General features: G+C 40.8%; 2 protein-coding genes across 12 annotated transcripts in view; one reads left to right on the top strand and one right to left on the bottom strand.

The window, feature by feature from the left end:
• PRKCZ (protein kinase C zeta) overlaps positions 1-8,603 on the top strand; it is a 150,449-nt gene extending 141,846 nt beyond the window's left edge. For 6 of the 7 annotated variants that reach the window (XM_075060320.1, XM_075060319.1, XM_075060323.1 and 3 more), the window contains 2 exons: positions 1,279-1,394; positions 5,611-8,603. In XM_075060320.1, the coding sequence (XP_074916421.1) occupies positions 1,279-1,394; positions 5,611-5,698 (204 nt within the window). In that variant the 3' untranslated portion in view covers positions 5,699-8,603. Of the gene's footprint in view, positions 1-1,278; positions 1,401-5,610 lie in introns of those variants that run through there. The other variant, XM_075060322.1, reaches the window with a different exon arrangement.
• Positions 8,604-9,349: 746 nt separating this feature from the next.
• On the bottom strand, positions 9,350-18,343 carry FAAP20 (FA core complex associated protein 20). Of its 5 annotated transcripts, none has more exons than XM_032783561.2 (4): positions 18,173-18,343; positions 15,363-15,510; positions 13,434-14,083; positions 9,350-10,019 (listed from the first exon to the last, which is right to left on the bottom strand). In XM_032783561.2, the coding sequence occupies exons 1-4, from the start codon at positions 18,274-18,276 to the stop codon at positions 9,947-9,949; spliced, it is 975 nt and encodes a 324-aa protein (XP_032639452.1). In that variant the 5' UTR covers positions 18,277-18,343; the 3' UTR covers positions 9,350-9,946. The 5 variants fall into 5 exon arrangements, with proteins under 5 accessions (XP_032639452.1, XP_074916426.1, XP_032639455.1 ...); XM_075060325.1 differs by lacking the exon at positions 18,173-18,343 and adding an exon at positions 16,554-18,040; XM_032783564.2 differs by lacking the exon at positions 18,173-18,343 and adding an exon at positions 17,202-17,527.
• Between the last annotated feature and the right edge of the window lie 1,612 nt (positions 18,344-19,955).

The following is a 19,955-nucleotide window of genomic DNA, read 5'->3' as shown; positions in this document are numbered from 1 at the left end:
AGGTTTTTTTAAAAGGAAGACTAACTATTTTTAATGTGTCCTGGAAAAAAATATACGTTTCTGCTTCTAGTCTTGTGCACCTATGAAATGTGGTTAGACAAGACAAGCACTTGAGTCATGCAGAATGCTACCCAAAACCATGCAAAAGGTTGCTTGGCACTGGATTTCATAAGACTCAAAACCCTGGCAATGTTCCTTAAAAGGTTGCTACAGGTCATAAGCATGGGCCCAGATTCAAACGTTATCCGCTTAAAACATAGGTGAACCTTGGCAATTTCAGCAGAATTTCATTTTGAACTTTTGAGTTTATACTTGAAATCCAAAGTGAAACTTGCGTGATGGGGCCTTGATCCCACAGTAACCAAAACTGAATAAAACATTAGCACGAACCACCCTTGTGAAGTAAAACTGCTGGTTTGTCCATGGTTTAGTGAACGCTGGTGCAGAAGATACATGTGCGTTGCTTAATTAACGTAGAATGATGTTTTCTTTACATAGTAAAGCTGTTGGCTGCTTTTGACATTCTAGTGGTCAGATGCAATTGCTTTCAGTGAATACTATTACAGTAGCAGCATCTCCTCCATCACACCTGGCTATTGGTGCAGGCGTTAGCGGAGACAGCTTATGGTTTTGCTCTGTTCTGGAATTAGGTTGGCAGACAAACAGGTCTGGTTAAATTAACTTGACTGTTGGTGTGTATGGTCTAGATGCAGCTCACATCTTCTAAAGGGTCATCTTTGAAACATGACAAAGGCACTTTACAGGTGCATTTAAGAGGAAAAAGTGAGTGTTTGGGGAAGTGTCTTGGCTTGAACTTAAAACAGACTGAAGGTCTCTGAGACGCATGTCCAGTTTATAAACAGTTTTGATACCAAGTATATGTAATTAACTGTTACATTCGTTTGTGTTGCACTCTGGCTTTATTTAGAGGCCATGTTTGTTCTTAGATCAGGCACGTTGAGAAATATTTGTGGAAATTGCTTTCTCTCTCCTTTTAAACTTAAAAGTTCAGTATCTTCTAATTTTTCTCAAATATTTGTTTTTGAAACCACAAAAGAGGAATAAACAGAACGAACATATTTAATGTGAAAATCTTTTAAATGCATAATAATATTCAGCGTTTGTCTCTTTCATCAATATTGGATGTGTTAAGTATGGCTGTAGTGTTTCATAGTGTGTATATAGAGAGAGCAGGTGTAAGTTTTCTGAGAAGATTTAGTAAATATTCAATATTTGATTTTTTTTTTTTTTTCCCTCTCCCCACTTTATTATTCTCAGCTGGAAAAGAAGCAGGCGACCCCTCCATTTCAGCCTCAGATCACAGACGATTATGGTTTGGATAACTTTGATACACAGTTCACCAGCGAACCTGTGCAGCTAACCCCAGATGATGAGTATGTTTTTAATACAATTAAACAAATATGCATCCAGAAATGTGTATATTTGAATATGAAGTTGTTGTAACATTACTGAGAGAGAGTTAATATCTAAAAATGAAACAAAAATGTTGACGTTAAAGATACTAATGTAGATTCAAGACATGCATAAGTTAAAGTTCTCATAGTAACATTTAGACATCCACATAATACATACTTATATTTCAGAATACATCTAACAGTCTTATTCATAATCAAAAGTGTATGTATTGCTGTTGTTGACTGTCAACAGCATACTTGGTGCTGTAGAAACAGCTAAAAATGTATATCTGCCCCGAGAGACTTACTCTTTTGTAAGGAGACAAAACAATCTAGAGAGACAATGCATCAAGGGCCAGTATGAGTTTGACGTGATAGAGGACTCTTGCAGAGGGCATTATTGAAAGTCTTTGCTGGAAAAGAAAGCTTGGAATGAGAAGGGATTTGAAGGTCAAGAGGCCTGTTGCTTGGTGCAAGAGGAGGAGGAAACTGTTCTGAGTATAAGGCAAAGATGAAGACAAGATATAAATGTGGTGCTTAGGAGGAAAACTTGGAAGTAGTGACACGATGAGAGCCAATATCATATGGACAGGTTCAGGGTATGGTGGGCCTTGAAAGTCAGCCTCAGAAGCTTGAACTCGTTTTAGAAAAATAAGGGGAAGCTGTATGTGCAGCATGAGGAAAACTTCAGTGAGATGCATGAATTTTGTCATGTTGTCTGTAAAGTGCCTAACATATGTCTCACACTGAATGAATAGTAAGGGAGGGGAGGATGTCACTACCATGTTGCTTGTGACAAGGGTGGATAGCCTCCCTGGCCTCTTTTATTTATTTGTTGGTTGGTTGATTTTGCTGGCTTGCCCAGTACAGAGTGTTTTTTTGATAAGGCTAGGTCACCTCCTAGTATTTTTCTGCAGGCAGCTACTCCCATCCTTCTGCATAATGTCCAATTGGGAAGCAATGCAAAGTGAATTTATTCATCCTTTTCTCTTTCTCTTGCACAGTTTCTCTTTCAAGGCTATTACATATGGCACTACTGTTAAATGTTTGTTAGAATTTTACCTTTTAAGGACTCAGTTTATTGGCTCTGCTGCTTGAGGAAATGGCACAGTAGAGCTATGTTACATGCTCAGCAGGACTATTTATACACTGACATTTTTTTAAGTAGTGCTTTGGCATTCTCGTACCATTGGGGTGAGAGAGAGTCTATTCAGAAATACAAAAGAAGCAAGACTTTCCTTATTCAAACCCAGAATTTTAAAATGGAAAATAAAACATTGACCCTGGAGACTTTGTGTTTATTTGAAATTAAACTAGGCTCAGTTACCTTAGAGTTGGTGAAATTAGGCTCAGACTAGGAATTTCTGGGCCAGTTCTACTCTGAGAGAGCAGGCAAGTCAGCTGTGGCTTTCCAACCCCAAAGTTTGCTTTCAGATGAGCTTGCTTACACATGCACCTTTTCGGTAGCTGGGTTTCTTTTCCTTTCCCTTATTAAAGTGGAAATACTATGCTGTGAAGTGATTTCTTCTGAATGGTTCCTGCCTGTGATCTTCCCGACTGGGCCTGTTCCCTTAAGGAAGTCTAGTTTAAGTAGAAGTGCGAGGTTTTGAAGTCTTAACTTGCAGTTTCATCTGAACCTTTACATGTTCTAATTCCGGAAGGTACTTAAGCAAAAGCTACTGAAGTCATTGGGACTACTCCTGTGCATAAAGTTAAGCCAGTGATGAAGTATCTTCCAGAGTTAGAGCCACAGTCAGTAAACTCTGACCAAACCTGTTGTTCAGTGCTGACATACTCATTATTCTCTTTCCAGACAAACAGCAAGGCAAGATGCCTTCACTGTCTCACTCCCTACTCAACATGAAATGGCCTCTCAGCCTAGAGCCATGCTGGACTCAGTAGTAATCTAAACTTAAGTGGGCTGCCTCCCTTTCTTGCTGCTTCCTAGCCTGAACTGAGTTCCCAGCAGGAGACAATCATTGCATTTCTTCTGTAGCAGAGTGCTCACTAGTGACCTAGGGAACAACCTTGATATTTATCCAGTCCCCAAGTGACATCCATAGGGAGATTAGCTAATTTTCTGTGGGGTAAAGACTGTACTGTAACTACATTCAGAGGAGGATGTGTAGACTGTGTTCGGGACCAGCTTGATCACAAACAATACAGCAAATGACAAATAAATGGATGTAGGATTGAAATATTTTCATTTTTTTCTGTTATCAGTCTCTTAATTTCAAACAATGTCATGATAAATAATGGACTGAGGTTTCTTTTCTGTTTCATGAACTGAAAAACATGCCTGTTTCTAAACACTTTTAAAGTTTGTATTTCTTTAATTTAAACTCTCTAAACCAGTGATTCTCAAGTTATTTATCATTGTGGGCTGCATATGTGGCCCATAATGTGTTACCTGGGCTGCAGTTTGAGAACCAGCCAAACCTGCCCCCCGCCCCCCCTCATGCCCTTACAGACCTCTGTGCACAAGGGCAGGGCAGCCGGGACCCTTGGACTCCAGACATTGCCAAGCTGGGTAGCCTTTAGCACACAGCTGGGCTGCAGGTTCAGAACTACTGCTGTAAACTGACAGCCAGACATCTTTGTGCTGAAATTAGCAAACTGCCTCCAAACAACAGTTCACCTTTTTCCTTTCCAATCTGTTTTTCTTCCCCGTCTGTCTACTCCTATAATAATTCTTTGGCTCCAGATGCATAAGGCATGACAACAGTTTGTTATTAGGTTACTTTAATGAGAAATACAGACTCTCTGCATTAGAGGATTACAAATTAGCTTGCAAACAGGTTTGGGGGGTTTTATGGGGGGGTGTAGGAAAGAAACTTGCAAAATGAATTGTATGCATCCTAAATTTTTTTTAATAGTCAGAAAGGGTTTTACAGAATTAAAGAAAGTGGCAATTTCAAAAAATTCTGTTAGGCTCTGGAGAAATATAATTCCAGTTGACATTTGACAAACTGTAGGACACAATCCACCCTTCTATCGCTTTGTGATGATTTACACAGGAAATTCCCAATCAAGATAACGGTGCTCGTGTATAAACTCGTGCAGAGTGCTACAGGAACCAGACCCTCTTTTTTCAAACAGGTTTTAGCAGATTAAAGATTGAGAGAAAGGCAGTGATGGTTTGTGCGCTACTACGAAGGCCTTGTCCACACAACAACTTTTAACAGCGTGTGTGTATAGTTAGGGGCGGTGGGGATGACTGTAAATGATGGTTTGTGTCTGCACAGGACATGGATAGAAGTTAGTAGCTGTGACTGCTAACAGCAGACTAGGCTGGCACCTGGCTGTCTTCTCTTGTAATAGATTAAGTGCACTGGGGTTTGTTTGGTGAAGAAAGTACTCCTGACTAGTTTTTCTCACTGTCAGTTCTTTGCCTTTGCTGCTGGTGCTCTGTGTGCATGACCTTCAGTCACACTGTGCTTCTGCTGAAGCACTACAGGACAGTTGCTAAGGTTTGCTCAGAATGCATAAATAAAACCAGGTAGGCATCATGGTACATGTGGAGTCAAACAATCGTATGGCAATAAAGCTGCTGTGCGAAATGAAAACTGAACCATGTTGGGGATTGGTCCTCCTTTGAACAGAGGATTGGACTAGATGACCTCCTGAGGTCCCTCCAACCCTGATAGTCTATGATTCATGTTACTTGTGAGCAGTTAAGCTGTCACCAGTTGGCTGTAAAATGACAGTTGAAGACCTAACATGTCCTTGGGAAGTCAGTTTTCAATGTGCATCAGTTTCTAAAACCTTCCATTGGCTCTCCCTTGTGCACAACGTTCAGTTTACATTTGTTTTCCTCAGATTTATGTCTCAAAAAGCTTATCATGTTACTGTCCCCTAGCCATCACCACTGCCAGCCTCTATGCCTTGTGCGTTTCTTTCTCTGTGCAAATTGCTGTTCCATCCCAGTTTTCCAAACTACAGCCTCTCATTAATAAAAGCAATACTGCTTGAGATTTTGGAATGAAAGATTTATGAAAAGTATTTGTGTATTCAAAGCTTGTTGTTCATTTATTCTAATTCTTACTATTGGTTCTGCATCACTAATACTTAGTATATTTATAGAACTTGTACGTTATAATACTGTACAAAGAGGAATCTCTTGAACAAAATGATTAGCAACACAATCGAGAGTTCCAAGTAGTAACCTAAAGAAATATTTCTCTTTATTTTTCAGAGATGTAGTAAAAAGAATAGATCAGTCAGAATTTGAAGGATTTGAATACATTAGCCCATTGTTGCTGTCAACAGAGGAAACAGTATGAAGGAATGACATCTCCATTGTGGACAAATAATGTGAACGAACTTTAAATTTATCCTTAACTACAGTATATGCATGTGAGGCTGGGGAACTGTAAGGTTTTGGATGGAGACCAATGACGATAAATATTGCTGCTGAAAATCAAAGATGAGAATATGATTTTGGTGGGTGTCTTCCTCTAAATATTGGTTTTTAAAAGTTTTGGGCACTGACACAACTGGCTTCGTTAATGAAGGAATTTGCATTTGTGCCTGTCTCGTGAAGGATCAAAGTGTTCATTGCATCCTCTGGAAAAGAGAGATTCCGAACAACTTTGAAAGCTACATACTTTCCACAAACACTTGATGCAATGAGCTATGAAGAATATTAGAGTGTAACATCCTGAAGAATAAAACATTAGTAGTGTTGAAGCTTATTTTTTATGCCTTTTTCACAAGTGGTACCTGTCTAAACGTCTCAGATATGATATGTAAAAGGAGTTGTGTTTTATTAGCAATCAAAACATAAATTTGGGTACAGGTTTTAAGTGCCTAAATGGATAAACTGCATTGAAGACTTATTACATATTTTCAACATTCTTAACCCTGGTAAGTTATGCTTGTTAACATTAAATAAGGAACATATAAATAAAAGCTGCAACCTAATACTGAGATACATCTTTATAGAGGAGCAGAGTGACTCAGCAATACCAATTCCAAATTAGAATCCCCTGTATCAAATCAAAAATCTGGATTGATTAAACCTCCAAATTTTAGTTTAAAAAAAACCCCTAAATTTGCACAGAGTAGATTTCTGAAAATACGTAAGCAGTGCCTACAATGATGTCTTGTGTTGTGTATTAGATTTTTGAAAAGTATTTTTATCAATAATACAATATTCAGAAATAGAACAAAAGTGTAATGGATTGTAGCCTTAAAGTTTAAATAGCAAATCTAGATTATCCATAAACATGCTACATTTTCCTGATAAAGCACACCTCCTACTAATCAACTGTCTCTGCTTAGAAATACTCAGTGTATATTACTAGTTCATTGTTTTACATAGGAGAACGAGATGCTTTGATGAAAGTGGCTTGCTTCAAAGCAGTAACTTTTTCAGTGGAGGGAAAAATGAATATGTGATAATTTGGGTAAGGTTATAGATGTCCAGTCCCTTCTCTTGAAAACTGGAAAAAAGGGGATGTTATATCACAAAGGTTAAGAATTTGTTGTCAGCTGTGGAAAAACTCATGTCACTATATTTAATGACTAAGTGTGCACTGCAATCTAAAAGCTTTCAGATGCTTGTAAAGATTTACCTGTCTCATTGCAGATGACAACAATAGAGGCAGTACTTTGTGCTAGGTTTTTGTTTAACTACATTATGTGGCTTGTGGTTCTGGGGGAAAATTGACGTGGGAATTTAAAAAAACCAAGAAACCCTGTGCCATGACATCTCACCTAATTTGGTGTAAAATGCAGGACAAATTGCAACATTTTCTTTACATTAACATATAGGTTTCTCAGGGTACAGCATTGCATTAGGTGCTGAACATGACATCTTTCGGATTCACATCCAAGTCATGAGGTGCTAGGATGAGACTGCCAAAACATTGTGTTTAAATTTTTCAATTAACCATTCGTTAACAAACTACATTTTGTATCCCCTCATTGGCCACAATTATGCAAACCTGTGGTAATTCAGTTTTATTAATCCCATCCAGATTTGAGTTTTGGGTTTCCTTTTGTTGGATTGTAGCTTTTTATATCAAGCAAGATGTGTTCTAACCAGCACTAAATTATTTAATCAGAATAAAGTACTTGCCTCAAATGCCTGGAGTTTAGATAATTTGGTATCTAGTAAAGCAGTTATTTACTTTTTAAATGTAATATGAACTTTTTTGTTTAATTCCCACTTTTCTCCCTCCTTGGCGACTTCGTGTACCTTGAACATTTTCTGTGTTTCAGTATTTAATCAATGCCCTTGGTTTTACAACTGATCATTACTTAAAACAGTGACTATGGCAGTTCTTGCATGGAGATATGACAAAGCTGCCCTTAGATGGATCGGGCAAGGGGCTTAGAAGTGGAAACATGGAGGTTTTTTACCTCAAATTTCTATGAGACATTGGAACATTTTGTTTGGGGGGAGGGGGAAGAAAGGGACAGAAAGACACATTTGCTCAACAAACATTAAAAAAAATCCTTGATTTATTTACAATTCAAGGCATTTACAATGTTTCTGTGTTGCCAAATAGTTTGCTGGTTATAAGTTTGGTTGCTCACGTGCAAGTGTATGAATAATGTTCTGTTCATGATGAAGGGGGAAATTTTTTATATAAAGTACTTGTTTTATAAATTAAAGAAAATGAAGGATGTAATTAAATGTGTGGTTTGAAAAAAAAATCCTAATATATTACAAATGGATCTGTTTATGATATATAGTTGTCTTATTTGAAATAGTAAATGAAAACTCTAGCTAATTTAATGATTGTAAAACAGTAAATATGTTCTTGTAGTTTTGTATAATTAATTAGTTAACATCTTTGCTGGCCAGTTTTAATTGTGCAGAAGATGGTACACTAATCCATAACAGCTAAGATCATTTATATTCTTGCACATCTATTAAAGACTTTAATGAAAAACCAATAGACTTATTATTTATCACCACACTGATAGATATTTTTTTTAACTGAGAGCCTTATGGTTATTGTAAATTAAAATATTCACCAAGGTTTATATTTTGATACTGTATTGTTTTTTTATTCTGTATTTTTGGACCATAACCAAAGCCTAAATCATTGAGTCTGGTCCAACAGTTTTCCTGTGGCAGAAAATTTGTTTGTTCAAATATTGAACTTTTACTTCAGTGTTAATATGAGGCGCATTCTTTCACAGCACAATATGTTAGCCAAGCAAGGTCAAAATAACTGAAAGAAAATGCAGACTAGTTATTTTTGTTTTTTATTCATAACCTTGTGAGAAGAAATGAGTTCAGGGATTGTGAATCCAAATATCATGTAATGCACACATGAATTACCCTGTTTGGTGAAAACAGGTGTCTGTCCCATGAGAAAATGAAGCACCTATTGTATATCAATGTCTTTCCTTCCCTCCCCACAAATTGTTAATAAGCTATTACTGAATGTAATGATCTGTGATCAGTAATGAAATTTTTAAATTTACAACATTTAACTGTCTTGATAACCAGCTGGAAATTCATGACAAGTCGTGTATAATTTTAAAGCACAAAATCTGATCTTAAAAAATGAAAGAGCATAAAAATCAGTGTGACTTGCTGAACAAAGCAGCTGTGCTTCTTTACATTTTCACATAAGTATAAGCAATTTTCCACTTGTCTGGGGGGCAGCGACAAGTACATTTGAGCCTTGTTCTATTAGCATAATTACATTAAACCGTTCTGCATTTTGATGCTATGAGAACATCTAGCTATGCATTTATTGGGCATAATTTATAAGAGGCTTGCTATCTTAGTTATTTTAAATGAGAGGTTATAATGAAGCAGACCTTGACTTATGGGGGAGAGACTCAGGGAGCAGTGATACGAATCCAAGAATGTCATCTGTATGAAAGGTGCGGTTTTCCTTCTCTAATCTGGGATATACGGTACCATCATATGTATACACACTCATACAGAGGACAATACAGAACAGTGCAAAATTCCAACTAGATTTTTATTTAAACTTTTTTCACATAAAGCATGAACTGATATTTAAAAGCCTAAACAGACACTGGGTACTACAGCACTTTTTTTAAAGTATCGGGCAATTTACTTTCCAAAGAGTTAACCATTTAGAGCCTGATACAAAGCCTGTTGAAGTTATTGGATTCAATGACATTTGGATTAGGCAAATTAACAGTCTACAAGAAAATTTCTTGCATCAACCTCTTCCTGCTATACCTTTCAAAAGCATAACAAATTAAATACCTGGCAAAAGAGAACAGATACTATACTTCAAGAAGCCATAATAGTACTTTCTTGATATGCATTCGGTGGGGCTCCGCAGCATCCAGAAGTATGCCCACGCAGTTCTCTTTCCAAGATCAGGGATACAATGGATATACAGAGTGGGTTCAGAGGAAATGAGTAGAGCATGATGGTATTTATGACCCTTCTTTGTTTCTGTTTTTCAATTATACAAGTTTAATACACACATTCTATCGGAACACATTTTCTTGATATACTTTCCTTTTTTTTTTTGTAGAGATTCATATCTTAGCATCTGACTTCTTGGGTCTTCATTCTTGTTCTTTTACCAAATCACATCATCTGCGCTTTCAGACAAACATTTAGCAAGATGGCTGTCAATGTCCAACTGTGACAATCTGCAAATTAAGAGAGAAGTCTTTCATTTTATCAGAACTACTGATCAAATCTGCTCCCTTCATTTACTCACACTCCCCCCAAACTTGATTTTTCATTTTCTAGAAATCTGCAAAAATGCTATTTAATTTGCAAGTCAGGTCATTCTTATGTTCTACAGAATGGAAAACAGTCAGAGATGAAATTTAAAACATGGTTGTAATATTATATTTTGAATAAAAACAAATTTCACTCTGAGCCTGTTTCCAAAATAATAACTTAAATTTAGAAGTACATTTAATATGGGAACTGCACAGAGACTTACAGAATTTCCAGTTAACTAGATCAGCAGTTCTCAATCTGGGGGTCACAACCCTTTTTTAATGGGGTCACCAGGATTGTCTTAGACTAGCTGGGGCCCGGGCCCAGGCCCAAAGCAGATGCCTGAGCCCCACTGCCCAGGGCTTCGAAGCCTTCAGGCTTTAACTCTGGGCAGCAGGGCTCAGGTTACAGGCCGCTAGCCTGGGGCTGAAGCCCCTGGGCTTCAGCTTTGGCCCCTCTGCCCAGGTTGGTGGGGTTCAGGCTTTGGCCCCCCTGCCTGGAGCGGCGGGGCTTGGCCCAGATCAGGCTTCGGTCCCCACTCCTGGGGTTGTGTGGTAATTTTTATTATCAGAAGGAGTCATGTACCATGAAGTTTGAGAACCCCTGAACTAGATCAATAACAAAATGAGTAATGTGAGGAATATTCTGAAGCCTTTGAGAGGGGTTTCTGGTATGCTCATTCTTTCACCTGGAGAGAAAAAAGTAAAATGAATTCTCTGTACAGCATCTTTTATAGCCCTCGGTTAAAAAAGAAATCTTCTCCAAAGCAATACAACCCAAACCACCAGTGGAAAGGTAGGTGTGACACCATAGAAGAGTCTTTTCTCTCAGCCAGGTCACTTGGCAAACAGACATTTTTATTGGTTGCACTGAAGTAATCCTTTTGTTTGTCTCCTTGTACAGTCTCCAGGAGGGAGAACAAAGCTGCAGGAATATTATGCTGCATGGCCTATGGCCATAAGAGGCTATTCAGACAACCTACAAGTATGTTACGTACAAATGTTACTTTTCAGCAGCTAGTGAGGAGACAGCATGAATGCTGGTTAAGTGGTATGGTATGGTATGGTATGGTATGGTATGGTATGGTATGGATAGGCTCCTTTAGTTCATTTCTTATAGCAGGTGTCTGGTTTGGAAAAAAAAATTTATTAATTGAATTCCTGTGAAAAGCCAACTCAACAATAAGGGAGGCTGGAGTCATGTTTAACCACCAAACATGGAAACAGCAAAGGCAGTGGCAGCTTCCTCCACACAACCCTGACCTGGAAAGGCTATTTCTAAACATGAAAGGGTAGTTTGTCATCCACGCATATTGAGTCTTTGGGCCTGTTTTTTGTGATTTGAACCCCACCTGCTCACAAGGACATGAACTATGGCCCACCAAACAGCTGACAAATAATTACATTGTCATTTATGACTCACTCAATTTAGATCAGTGACCTTAGAAGTGGAGACTCATCTTTTACAGATTAAACGATAGCCAGCTTACCAGAAAAATAAAATTAAAACATGAGGCCCACAGTCTGTAACAGACAGGTACAGTCTCAAAGTACATAACATATGCTACGCTGTAACTCAATATTCAGGCCAAACTGATTACTAATTATGTCCTATACTATTTTTGTATGGGTCACAAAGGTTACCCCTGGGAGTTTTTATTCAGTTTTATCAACTATTAAGAGATTTCCATACTCAAAGAATCATTTAACCACCGTTGAGTGGAACTCGGAACGCATCAGGGTAAGATTACTGTCATTCCCTATCCCAAGTCCATGTGTTAGCGTTACTCTGTGCTTCTAAATAGCTGCAAGCATACTGAGCCTTAAGAACAAAAGGCAAAATGTAAATGTCCAGGAGCCACATAATATTTATGTGAGATCAGCAAAATTGTTTCTAAACAAACCAGTAACTTTGACATTCTGCATTTTCTATAAAAGGATATTCCAAAAGAAGGATTTCCACAAATTTAAGCCCCAACCCACTCGCCAAAACAGCCGCTTCAATTAATCTGAGAAGAAAAATCTCTTCCACTTCCACCAGCAGCCAGCATTCAGATAACTGGCAGGTTTCTCATTCTGAAAGTGTAATGATTCTTCTATGGTTTTGTCCACTCGGATATTTACCAGGATTACTATACCAATATAGTTATTCCAGTATAACTCCCCCTGTGAATGTTCTTATGCACAACAGTGGAAACTGAAAAAAGGCTACTGTTGTTCTAAATGTGTCCACCTAGGGAGTTTGTGGTATAATTATACTGAAAAATTTCCCAGTATAGACAAACTCTATTATCACTGCATGATCCTTTACTCAAACTTAATGAGTGTGTATTAGCTGTGAAAGATCTGTTAAAAAAAGGTTGGCACCTGGAGCTGTTCTGCATCGTACTTTTGTATTTCAAAGAAAGTCAGGCAATACTTTATTAAGAATTTTTCTCGGAGTTCTGTGGCATTTTTTCCAATTTTTTTTTTAATTCTTGTCAGAGGTGCTGGATTAATAACAAAGATCAATGTGCTTTCTTGGAGTCTAATCATCTTAGGCTATGTCTACACTATGGGGGCTCTAGCAGCGTGGGTACAGTGACGTAGGTAGGCTGGCATAACCCCTTGTGTAGACACAGCCTGCAGCAGTGGAAAATAGTTTTCCATCACTGTAGGAACACCATTCCCTGAGCAACAGTAGAAAGGTAAATGGAAGCATTCTTCCATGAACCTAACTGCGTTACAACGGAGGCTAGGTTCATATAGATTTTTCACATCCCTAGAGTGCTGTAGTTATACTGGCCTAAGTTTTAAGTGCAGGCTAGGCCTTAGAGGTGCTGGGCACTCAACTCCTGAGACAATCAGCAGGACAGGGACATGATGAAAAACACCAGTACAAGTTTCTCTGTGCCACAAGTGTGTACAAACCTCAGAGGGAACACAGATAGGTATCAGAGGAATCTGAAAGGGTATGAAGACTAGGCTTTAGCAAGCAAGAGCACCACTTTTGGATGACTGAAATATGCTGATCTAAAGAGATATCTACTTCACCAAAAAACAGTGTGTCAATATGGAATATACAAAGTCAAAGTAGAGCTCAAATTTAGCTTTCTTTTTAGAGCAGTATAATATAGAAAACATGTGGACCTTATTCCACCTTTGTTTTGGATTTAAAATAAATTGTCCAAGCACCGAATAACACTTAAAGTGGTACTTTAACAGCAGAACCTTTGTCCCAATTTGCACAACTTTGTTTATAGGGAGGTCCCAACCAAAGTGCCATGTTTGTGTTTCTAGACCGTAAAAAAAAAAAAAAAAAAAATACATATACAAGTAATAAAATGAAAGACTTACGTTCCAGTAAACTGGATTAGACACATCGGACAACTGTCAAGAGTTAAAGTTCCTACTCTCTGATCCTCAGCCTTTTCCTCAAGACTTTCCATTCTGGGGATGTCAACAGGAGATTTTATTTCTGCAGATGTAGATCTGGTCTCACCTAATAAAACATTATGTTGGTGCATTTGTGCATCTGACTGTTGTCCTCTTTCATTTTCTTTTCTGCTTTTCTCTTCACTCAGAACAGTCCCTTTACAGAGCTGTTGAAGGCAAAAATCTTTTGCAAGACTTTGGGTAGATGCTGGTACAGTATGCAGTGTTGAATCCATACACTGATTACGTTCATACCTTTCAGTCCTTCCTTTTTCTTTCAGTTTTGAAGAACCTTTCCTGCTGTGTTTCATTCTTATGATCTCACCTGGATCATCATTAACTGCAAGGGATATTTTCTCAACTACAGGAGCAATATTTAGCTGGTTTTGGTCTGCCTGGTCCTCTCTTTCCATTAGATGCTCAGTTTGACTTTTTGATAGGTAACAGCAGCTTGGATTCTTTCTATTAAGAGCTTTTTCTTTGTAGAAAGATGGGAGAGGTATCCACTGAAAATCTTTCATTCCAACCTTAAATACTTCTGGTTTTGGGGGGTTCTTCTCATTTTCAGAATTCTATAAAACAGCAAAATTTTATCTCCTTCAAAACAATTGCAATTTCTTCCATAAGTAAAAACAAGTCTAGACACAGCACTTACAAGTGAAGCCAATGCTGTACTAGGAGAATTGTCTAAATTGGAATGAATAGGGCTCTTCCATATCTAATCTCTGTTAAGCGTCTACTTCCATTTATAAATAGAAAGGGAAGCCCTACTTACTATGTAAACATTAAGATGACTGAACACAATGAGGATAAGTCTTCCTTTAGTAATTTGCAAAGAACTTGAAAGTAGTCAAAAGAGGATGATGAAAAAAATTAAAGACTGAAGGGTGCCTTGTTTTTTTGCTCTTCCTACATATGTTCATTCAGAGGAAATTCATACTTCAAGAGGTCTGCATATTATTATTGTGGTTGTACCTAGGGCCCCCATCAGAGATCACAGCCCTATTGTGCTAGGCAGTCTAAAAACACATCCTCTTGTTGCTGCATGTTTAGTTTGCCTTTCCTTGTAAATCCTTCCTTTGTATGAACCTAGTGCTCATAACAGGTAGTGGACATGGCAACCCTGGAATTCTGAAACTTCCACTTTCTACAGAACTGGCTGGTATAGCACAGGAAGCAATAGTCCAAGAAGCAAGATTTCTTCTGCTCTCCTATCATGTTGTGTCAATTCTATCCTGGAAGGTCCTACAGAAAACAAATCTAGGAAAAAAACTACAACCTCGATCTTTTTCAGTTTTTAGCCAGCATAAGTAAGCTTTTCTTTGGAACTAGTTAGTAATCCAGAATTTTAAACAAATGGCTTTCTGTGGAGGGTCTAATTAGGTAAAAGATACAGATACATGGTGGAATTTATCATGCCTGAACTTTAGATTGTCTGTGGTAACTGACGACATCTAATTCAGATTCTGCCAAAGTTTATGTGAAGAACAAAGCTCTATTTGTCCTGAGAGAGAACGTTTAACAGAATGCAGGAACTAGAGACATACAAGTTTAACCAGTAAACCAATAAGCTTGATTCTTATCAGTTCCAGTTAACAATTAAACTCCCCGGCCAGCCCCCGCATGCCTGGGGGTCCCAGCTACCAGCTGCAGATGCTGGGCACCAGCAGCAGCAGAGCTCTGGGCGTGGGGCAGACAGTCGGGACCCCAGGCATGCAGCGGGGCTGCACTGCCCCCCACACCCCTCGTTCCCTGTTACACGGTTAACTAATTGAAGATGTTCCTACTAGGAACGTAAACAATGGGTAAAAAAAAGTAACAGTTTAACCTACTGAAATTCAAACACATTACCTGTCCAAAAAATTCTGGTAAACTGGGCACTGTTTCCCAGCTTGTGGATTTTAGATCTGGATTGACAGCCTTCAGTATCAGCATCCACATATTTTCAGACTCACTTAATCCTTGTTGTTCAAACCAGGAGTATCTGTTGGCCAATGTTCTGTAAAAAAATAAATACATATATACATAAATCTTTTAGAAAAAATGCACTCCACCGTCTTATTTAAAAAAAAATCACTTAGGCAAATTATCCCTATTAACATACATGCTTCCTAACAAGTCTAGACCCCCAACCTCTGTTGCATAAATTAAGTATCTGCTGTGACAAAGTACCAGAGCAATAGTTCTTAATCTTTTCCATTGGAACCCTATGTTACAGTATAGTTTTGAGACTACCCCTCTTATCAATAATGATTGACCCTCAGGATGAGATCCCAAAAACTAAACCAAGCATAATGTATTGAACCCCCCTTTCCTCCAGCTGAGTTGGATTTTTTTACAGCAAACAGACTCCGAGGAGAGGTGTTCAAGACTACATGTTCAGGTTAACATACTTCCTAAAATGTCTCAAATTGCTTTACTAAATCTCATATTTTTTATGTTGCTGGGAGATAAACTTATAGGAAACCAAGAAGACAACTGTTTTGGTTCTTAAAGAAAACAAACAAACAAAAACTCCATCCTTTACGCTACCACTTTTTCAGCTTCTAATGTGCAAATGTCTTCAACAAAGCATCTGGGAAACCATCTTAAAACACACATGCTACATATGAGGCATGTCTTGTCAAATGAGGCAAGTCTGCAAATGCAGATTTTACCTCCTATAAATGGGAGAATGCCAATTGCATGGGATGGAGGAAAAAGGGATTTTACTGTACTGTGTACCACCATACTCAGTTACCAAGGTAACCTCCATATCATCTAGAGCAAGCTCTTTCTAAAACCCCCAGCAATTAAGCATTAACATCGCAAGTCACTCTGAACTGTTGCATTTGACAGGTCTGGTTTTTTGGAAACAAGAGAGAGACTAGATTTATAGTTTATTACAATATGTAACCCACTCACACACATGCGCACACACACACAGCTACTTTCCTCCCCATGCCTGGTGGCTGTTAACAGGTCACTTCAATTTGAATGGTCCCTTGAAATATATGTTAACTACTTATGTTAACCAACAAATACTCAATTCATTTCCCAGACCTGAAGAAAAGCTGTGTAGGCTTGAAAGCTTCTCTCTCTCCAGCAAAAGGTGGTCCAATAAAAGATAGTACCTCATTCACATTGTCTTTCTAATATCCTGGGACCACCATACCTACAACACTGCATACAGGCTATCCTCAAGACTATCTAATAAAGGTATTCTCATCAGATGTAGCCTTTAATTCTTTAGCATTTGCTGTAAGTGTAATGCTCAATAGGTGAGCATTTTCTGCTGTCTCGAAAAATATTTGGTTTTCTTAGCAAAGGGCTTGTATATTGGACTGTGTAAAAATGTGTTTAGAGGTCTGCCCTCCTCACTATTAACAACCAGAGGTAGGAATCTCACCACCTATATATTTGCTGGTCCAGCCCAAGCTACCAGCTAAAAAAACTGCATGTAACTAAAACACTTTTCAGGAACTGAACTTGAATCATTTCAGTATCCACCAAAACCTCTACAGTGGGTGAACTTGTAAGTTGCAAATTCACACAAGTTCTCTGAGGTAGGACTCAATGTCCTATAGGCAGAAGAAATGCAGTGGCAAACAGATCATCAATCAATATGGGATTTCACTACAAACAATAGAACTGGTAGAAAGTGTGAGCTGAGGAAGTGATGCATGATAGGATGGAATGGAAAATACCAACAGTTTCATCAGTTTCCATAATATTGCGTGAGGCTGTCTCCATGCTGCTATATGAAACTGAAGAGCTCTGTGTCCTTCACAAGCTTGTCTCTTTCACTAACACAAGTTGGTCAAATAAAAGATAATACCTCATTTGAAACTACTGGTATCTATTTAGAAATGGTATTTGAAACTATTCAGAGAATAGTATGTAAGTATTTTTGCTAGGAAGCTGTTTAAAAGCACAAAAGCAAATCAAAAAGCACCAATATAAACATGGTGTATAAAGCCAGCCTCCATAAATTTTGCTTTTAAAAAAATCATAATATTAGGCCCTGACTTCCTCCTCCTTTCTGCAGCATGTTCCCGGGCGCCAGTCCGTGTGGCAGAGACACGGCACCAGACAGAAACCTGAGATGCAGCTTTCAGCTGGGGGCAGAAGCCCGTCTCCTCAGAGCTCTGATCTCGGGATGGCTGTTTAACCCGATCCCTCTAACGGGCCGAGAGAAGAGCCGAACCCCCAGAACCCCGCTCCCCCCCACCGCCCTGACGGGAAGGCGGGAAACACCCTCTGTTTTCAGCGGGTCCCTGGTCTCCAGCACCAGCCCAGGTGGAGCAAACAAGGAAAGTTAAAAACGTGGCCGCCGCTTCTAGTGCCCTGCCAGCAGCCAGGCCCAGGGCCGTACGGCACAGCGCCCTCGGGACTCCCGTCACCGGCAGCCAGCAGACAAGCCCGGGCCCCGGCTTTGTACCACGCATCCGGCGGGAGGGAGAAGGGGTTCCCCGTGTGCTGCCCCGCCTCTCCCCGGCGGCCCACCCAGGGCAGGGGCTGGGGCTGTTGGCCCGGGCCGGGTCAGCCGGGCCCCTTGCACTGGCGCGGGGCGGACCGAGACCGTCCTTCCCCTTTCGGCCCGGGGCTGCGGGGGAGCGGTAGCAGAGCCCGCCCCCTCCATCCTGGGGCCTTGGCTCAGTTCCTGCTCGGCCGGGACTCACTGGCGCCGCGCGGGGGGCTCCCGACCCGGGCTGGGCTCCCGGCTGCGGCCCGGTGGCGCCTTCCTGGGCTTGAGGCGCAGTTTGCCGCCTCCCTCCTCAGACATGGCCCGGGCAAGGGGCCTGCTCCGCGCCGCGCAGCCCCGACCTCTCCTGTGGGACCCGCCCGGATCCGCCTCGCGGGGCGGGGCTCGGCTCCCGCGGGGCGAGCTCGGGTCTGCGCTGCAGGGATGCGGGGAGAGCTGATCTGCCCGGTGTGCGGGGGTGGGCAGAGCTGGCGTCTGCCGGGGGGGCTGCAGGGATGGGGGAGCTCAGGTCTGCCTGGGGGGGGCTGCGAAGGGGGAAGAGCTCAGGTCTGCCTGGGTTGGGTGTTGGCTTTGTAATGGGACAGGCACTGTGCTCCTCCCGGTGCGGTGGGGCTGAGGCTCCACTATGGGGAGGGGGTTGCAGTAGCCCAAACTCGGTGTGGCTAGGAGGGGACAGCGGTAGTGCCCAGGGAGGCTCAGTACAGAGGCCCATCACAGAGGTTGGGACGGGAAGCTTGGACCAAGTACACAGTTGTAGGTAACGTGGCTGTTCTGAGCCCACCAGGACCCCTAGTTGTTGTCCATCTTACTGTCACACAGGTTTCTCCCAACCCCTCTGGTAAGGAGCATAGGGAATAGGCCAGCTGGGCGATCATCAGACTATGGATGAGGTGCACTTTGTCAGCTCTCTCCTCAGACCCAGCCAGGCCAGGGGGGCCTGCTCTGCTTCTGGGTGCGAATGGCTGCCCTAATAGCTAATCTCATTGGCCATAGGGGTGGTTCCAAGAAACTCACAAAATTGAAGGACAGGCTCCGAACCTGCAAGCAGGAGCGGCACCAGGGTTTTTGGCGTCCTAGGTGGGGGTCTTTCCGCACTCCCAGTCGTTGGCAATTCTGTGGCGGGGGGGGTCCTTCCACGCTCCCAGTCTTCGGGGCACTTTGGCAGCAGGTCCCAGAGTGAGTAAAGGACCTGCCGCAGAATTGCCGCCGAAGACCCGGAGCGCGGAAGGACCCCCCGCCGCCGAATTGCTCCCCCCCCCCCAAATCCTGGTGCCCTAGGCGACTGCCTAGGTCACCTAAATGGAAGCGCCGGCCCTGCCTGCAAGGCACTGAATACTCTCAGTGCTCTTTGAGGGACTGGCAGCATTAACAGAGCTGGCAGGGCCCAGAGCTTCCAGAAGACACTCAACACCTCACAGAGTCAGGCCCTGATTTGAAAAAAAAAAACATCAGGAGGGCAGAAAACTACAAAATAAAATTTAAAAACAAAAATATCCCTTTTAAAACAAAATCTCTGCTGTAAAGTACTTTCTACAGGGGTCAGTGGAGCAGCTTTAGTAACAATAGGTAACAAACTTGGTGTCTGAGAATTGGCACCTCTACAGTGGACTATAGAAGTTTCATAAGTTCATTTTGTTGCTTAAACAGCTTGTCTGATACTTTTTAACATGCCTGAATTGTAATCCTAGGTGCAGTGCTGTGTACCTGAGTTGTGAAAATGCAATATTTGCTAGTTAGGTGGCCCCGTGGGGGTTTTCTTGGGCTCTGTTTGGTCAGACTCAGACACTTAATTAGCTAACACATTACTTCATAACATTGGGGCATCCAGACTACAGGAGGATGGAACATGTAACCAGAGTTTGCTGCAAATGGACAAGGGAACTAGGACCTCAAATGCATTCATCATTAGTTTATTGATTTTGTGCCCATGCCGGGGATCTGTTTACCTTGGCAGCCAGCAATTCAGTCACTAATTCAAA

The sequence above is a fragment of the Chelonoidis abingdonii genome, chromosome 23, assembly GCF_003597395.2.
Source record: "Chelonoidis abingdonii isolate Lonesome George chromosome 23, CheloAbing_2.0, whole genome shotgun sequence".
In the NCBI taxonomy this organism is placed as follows: Eukaryota; Metazoa; Chordata; order Testudines; family Testudinidae; genus Chelonoidis; species Chelonoidis abingdonii.
Note: the sequence above shows the minus strand (reverse complement) of the source record. Positions and strands in the feature narration are given on the sequence as shown.

Coding starts and splice junctions, on each gene's coding strand:
- FAAP20 (XM_032783561.2), bottom strand. CDS start 18,276: ATGTCTGAGGAGGGAGGCGGCAAACTGCGCCTCAAGCCCAGGAAGGCG. Junction 15,511..18,172: donor GAGCCCCCCGCGCGGCGCCA/GTGAGTCCCGGC, acceptor ATTTTTTTACAG/AACATTGGCCAACAGATACT. Junction 14,084..15,362: donor TACCAGAATTTTTTGGACAG/GTAATGTGTTTG, acceptor GCTGTTTTATAG/AATTCTGAAAATGAGAAGAA.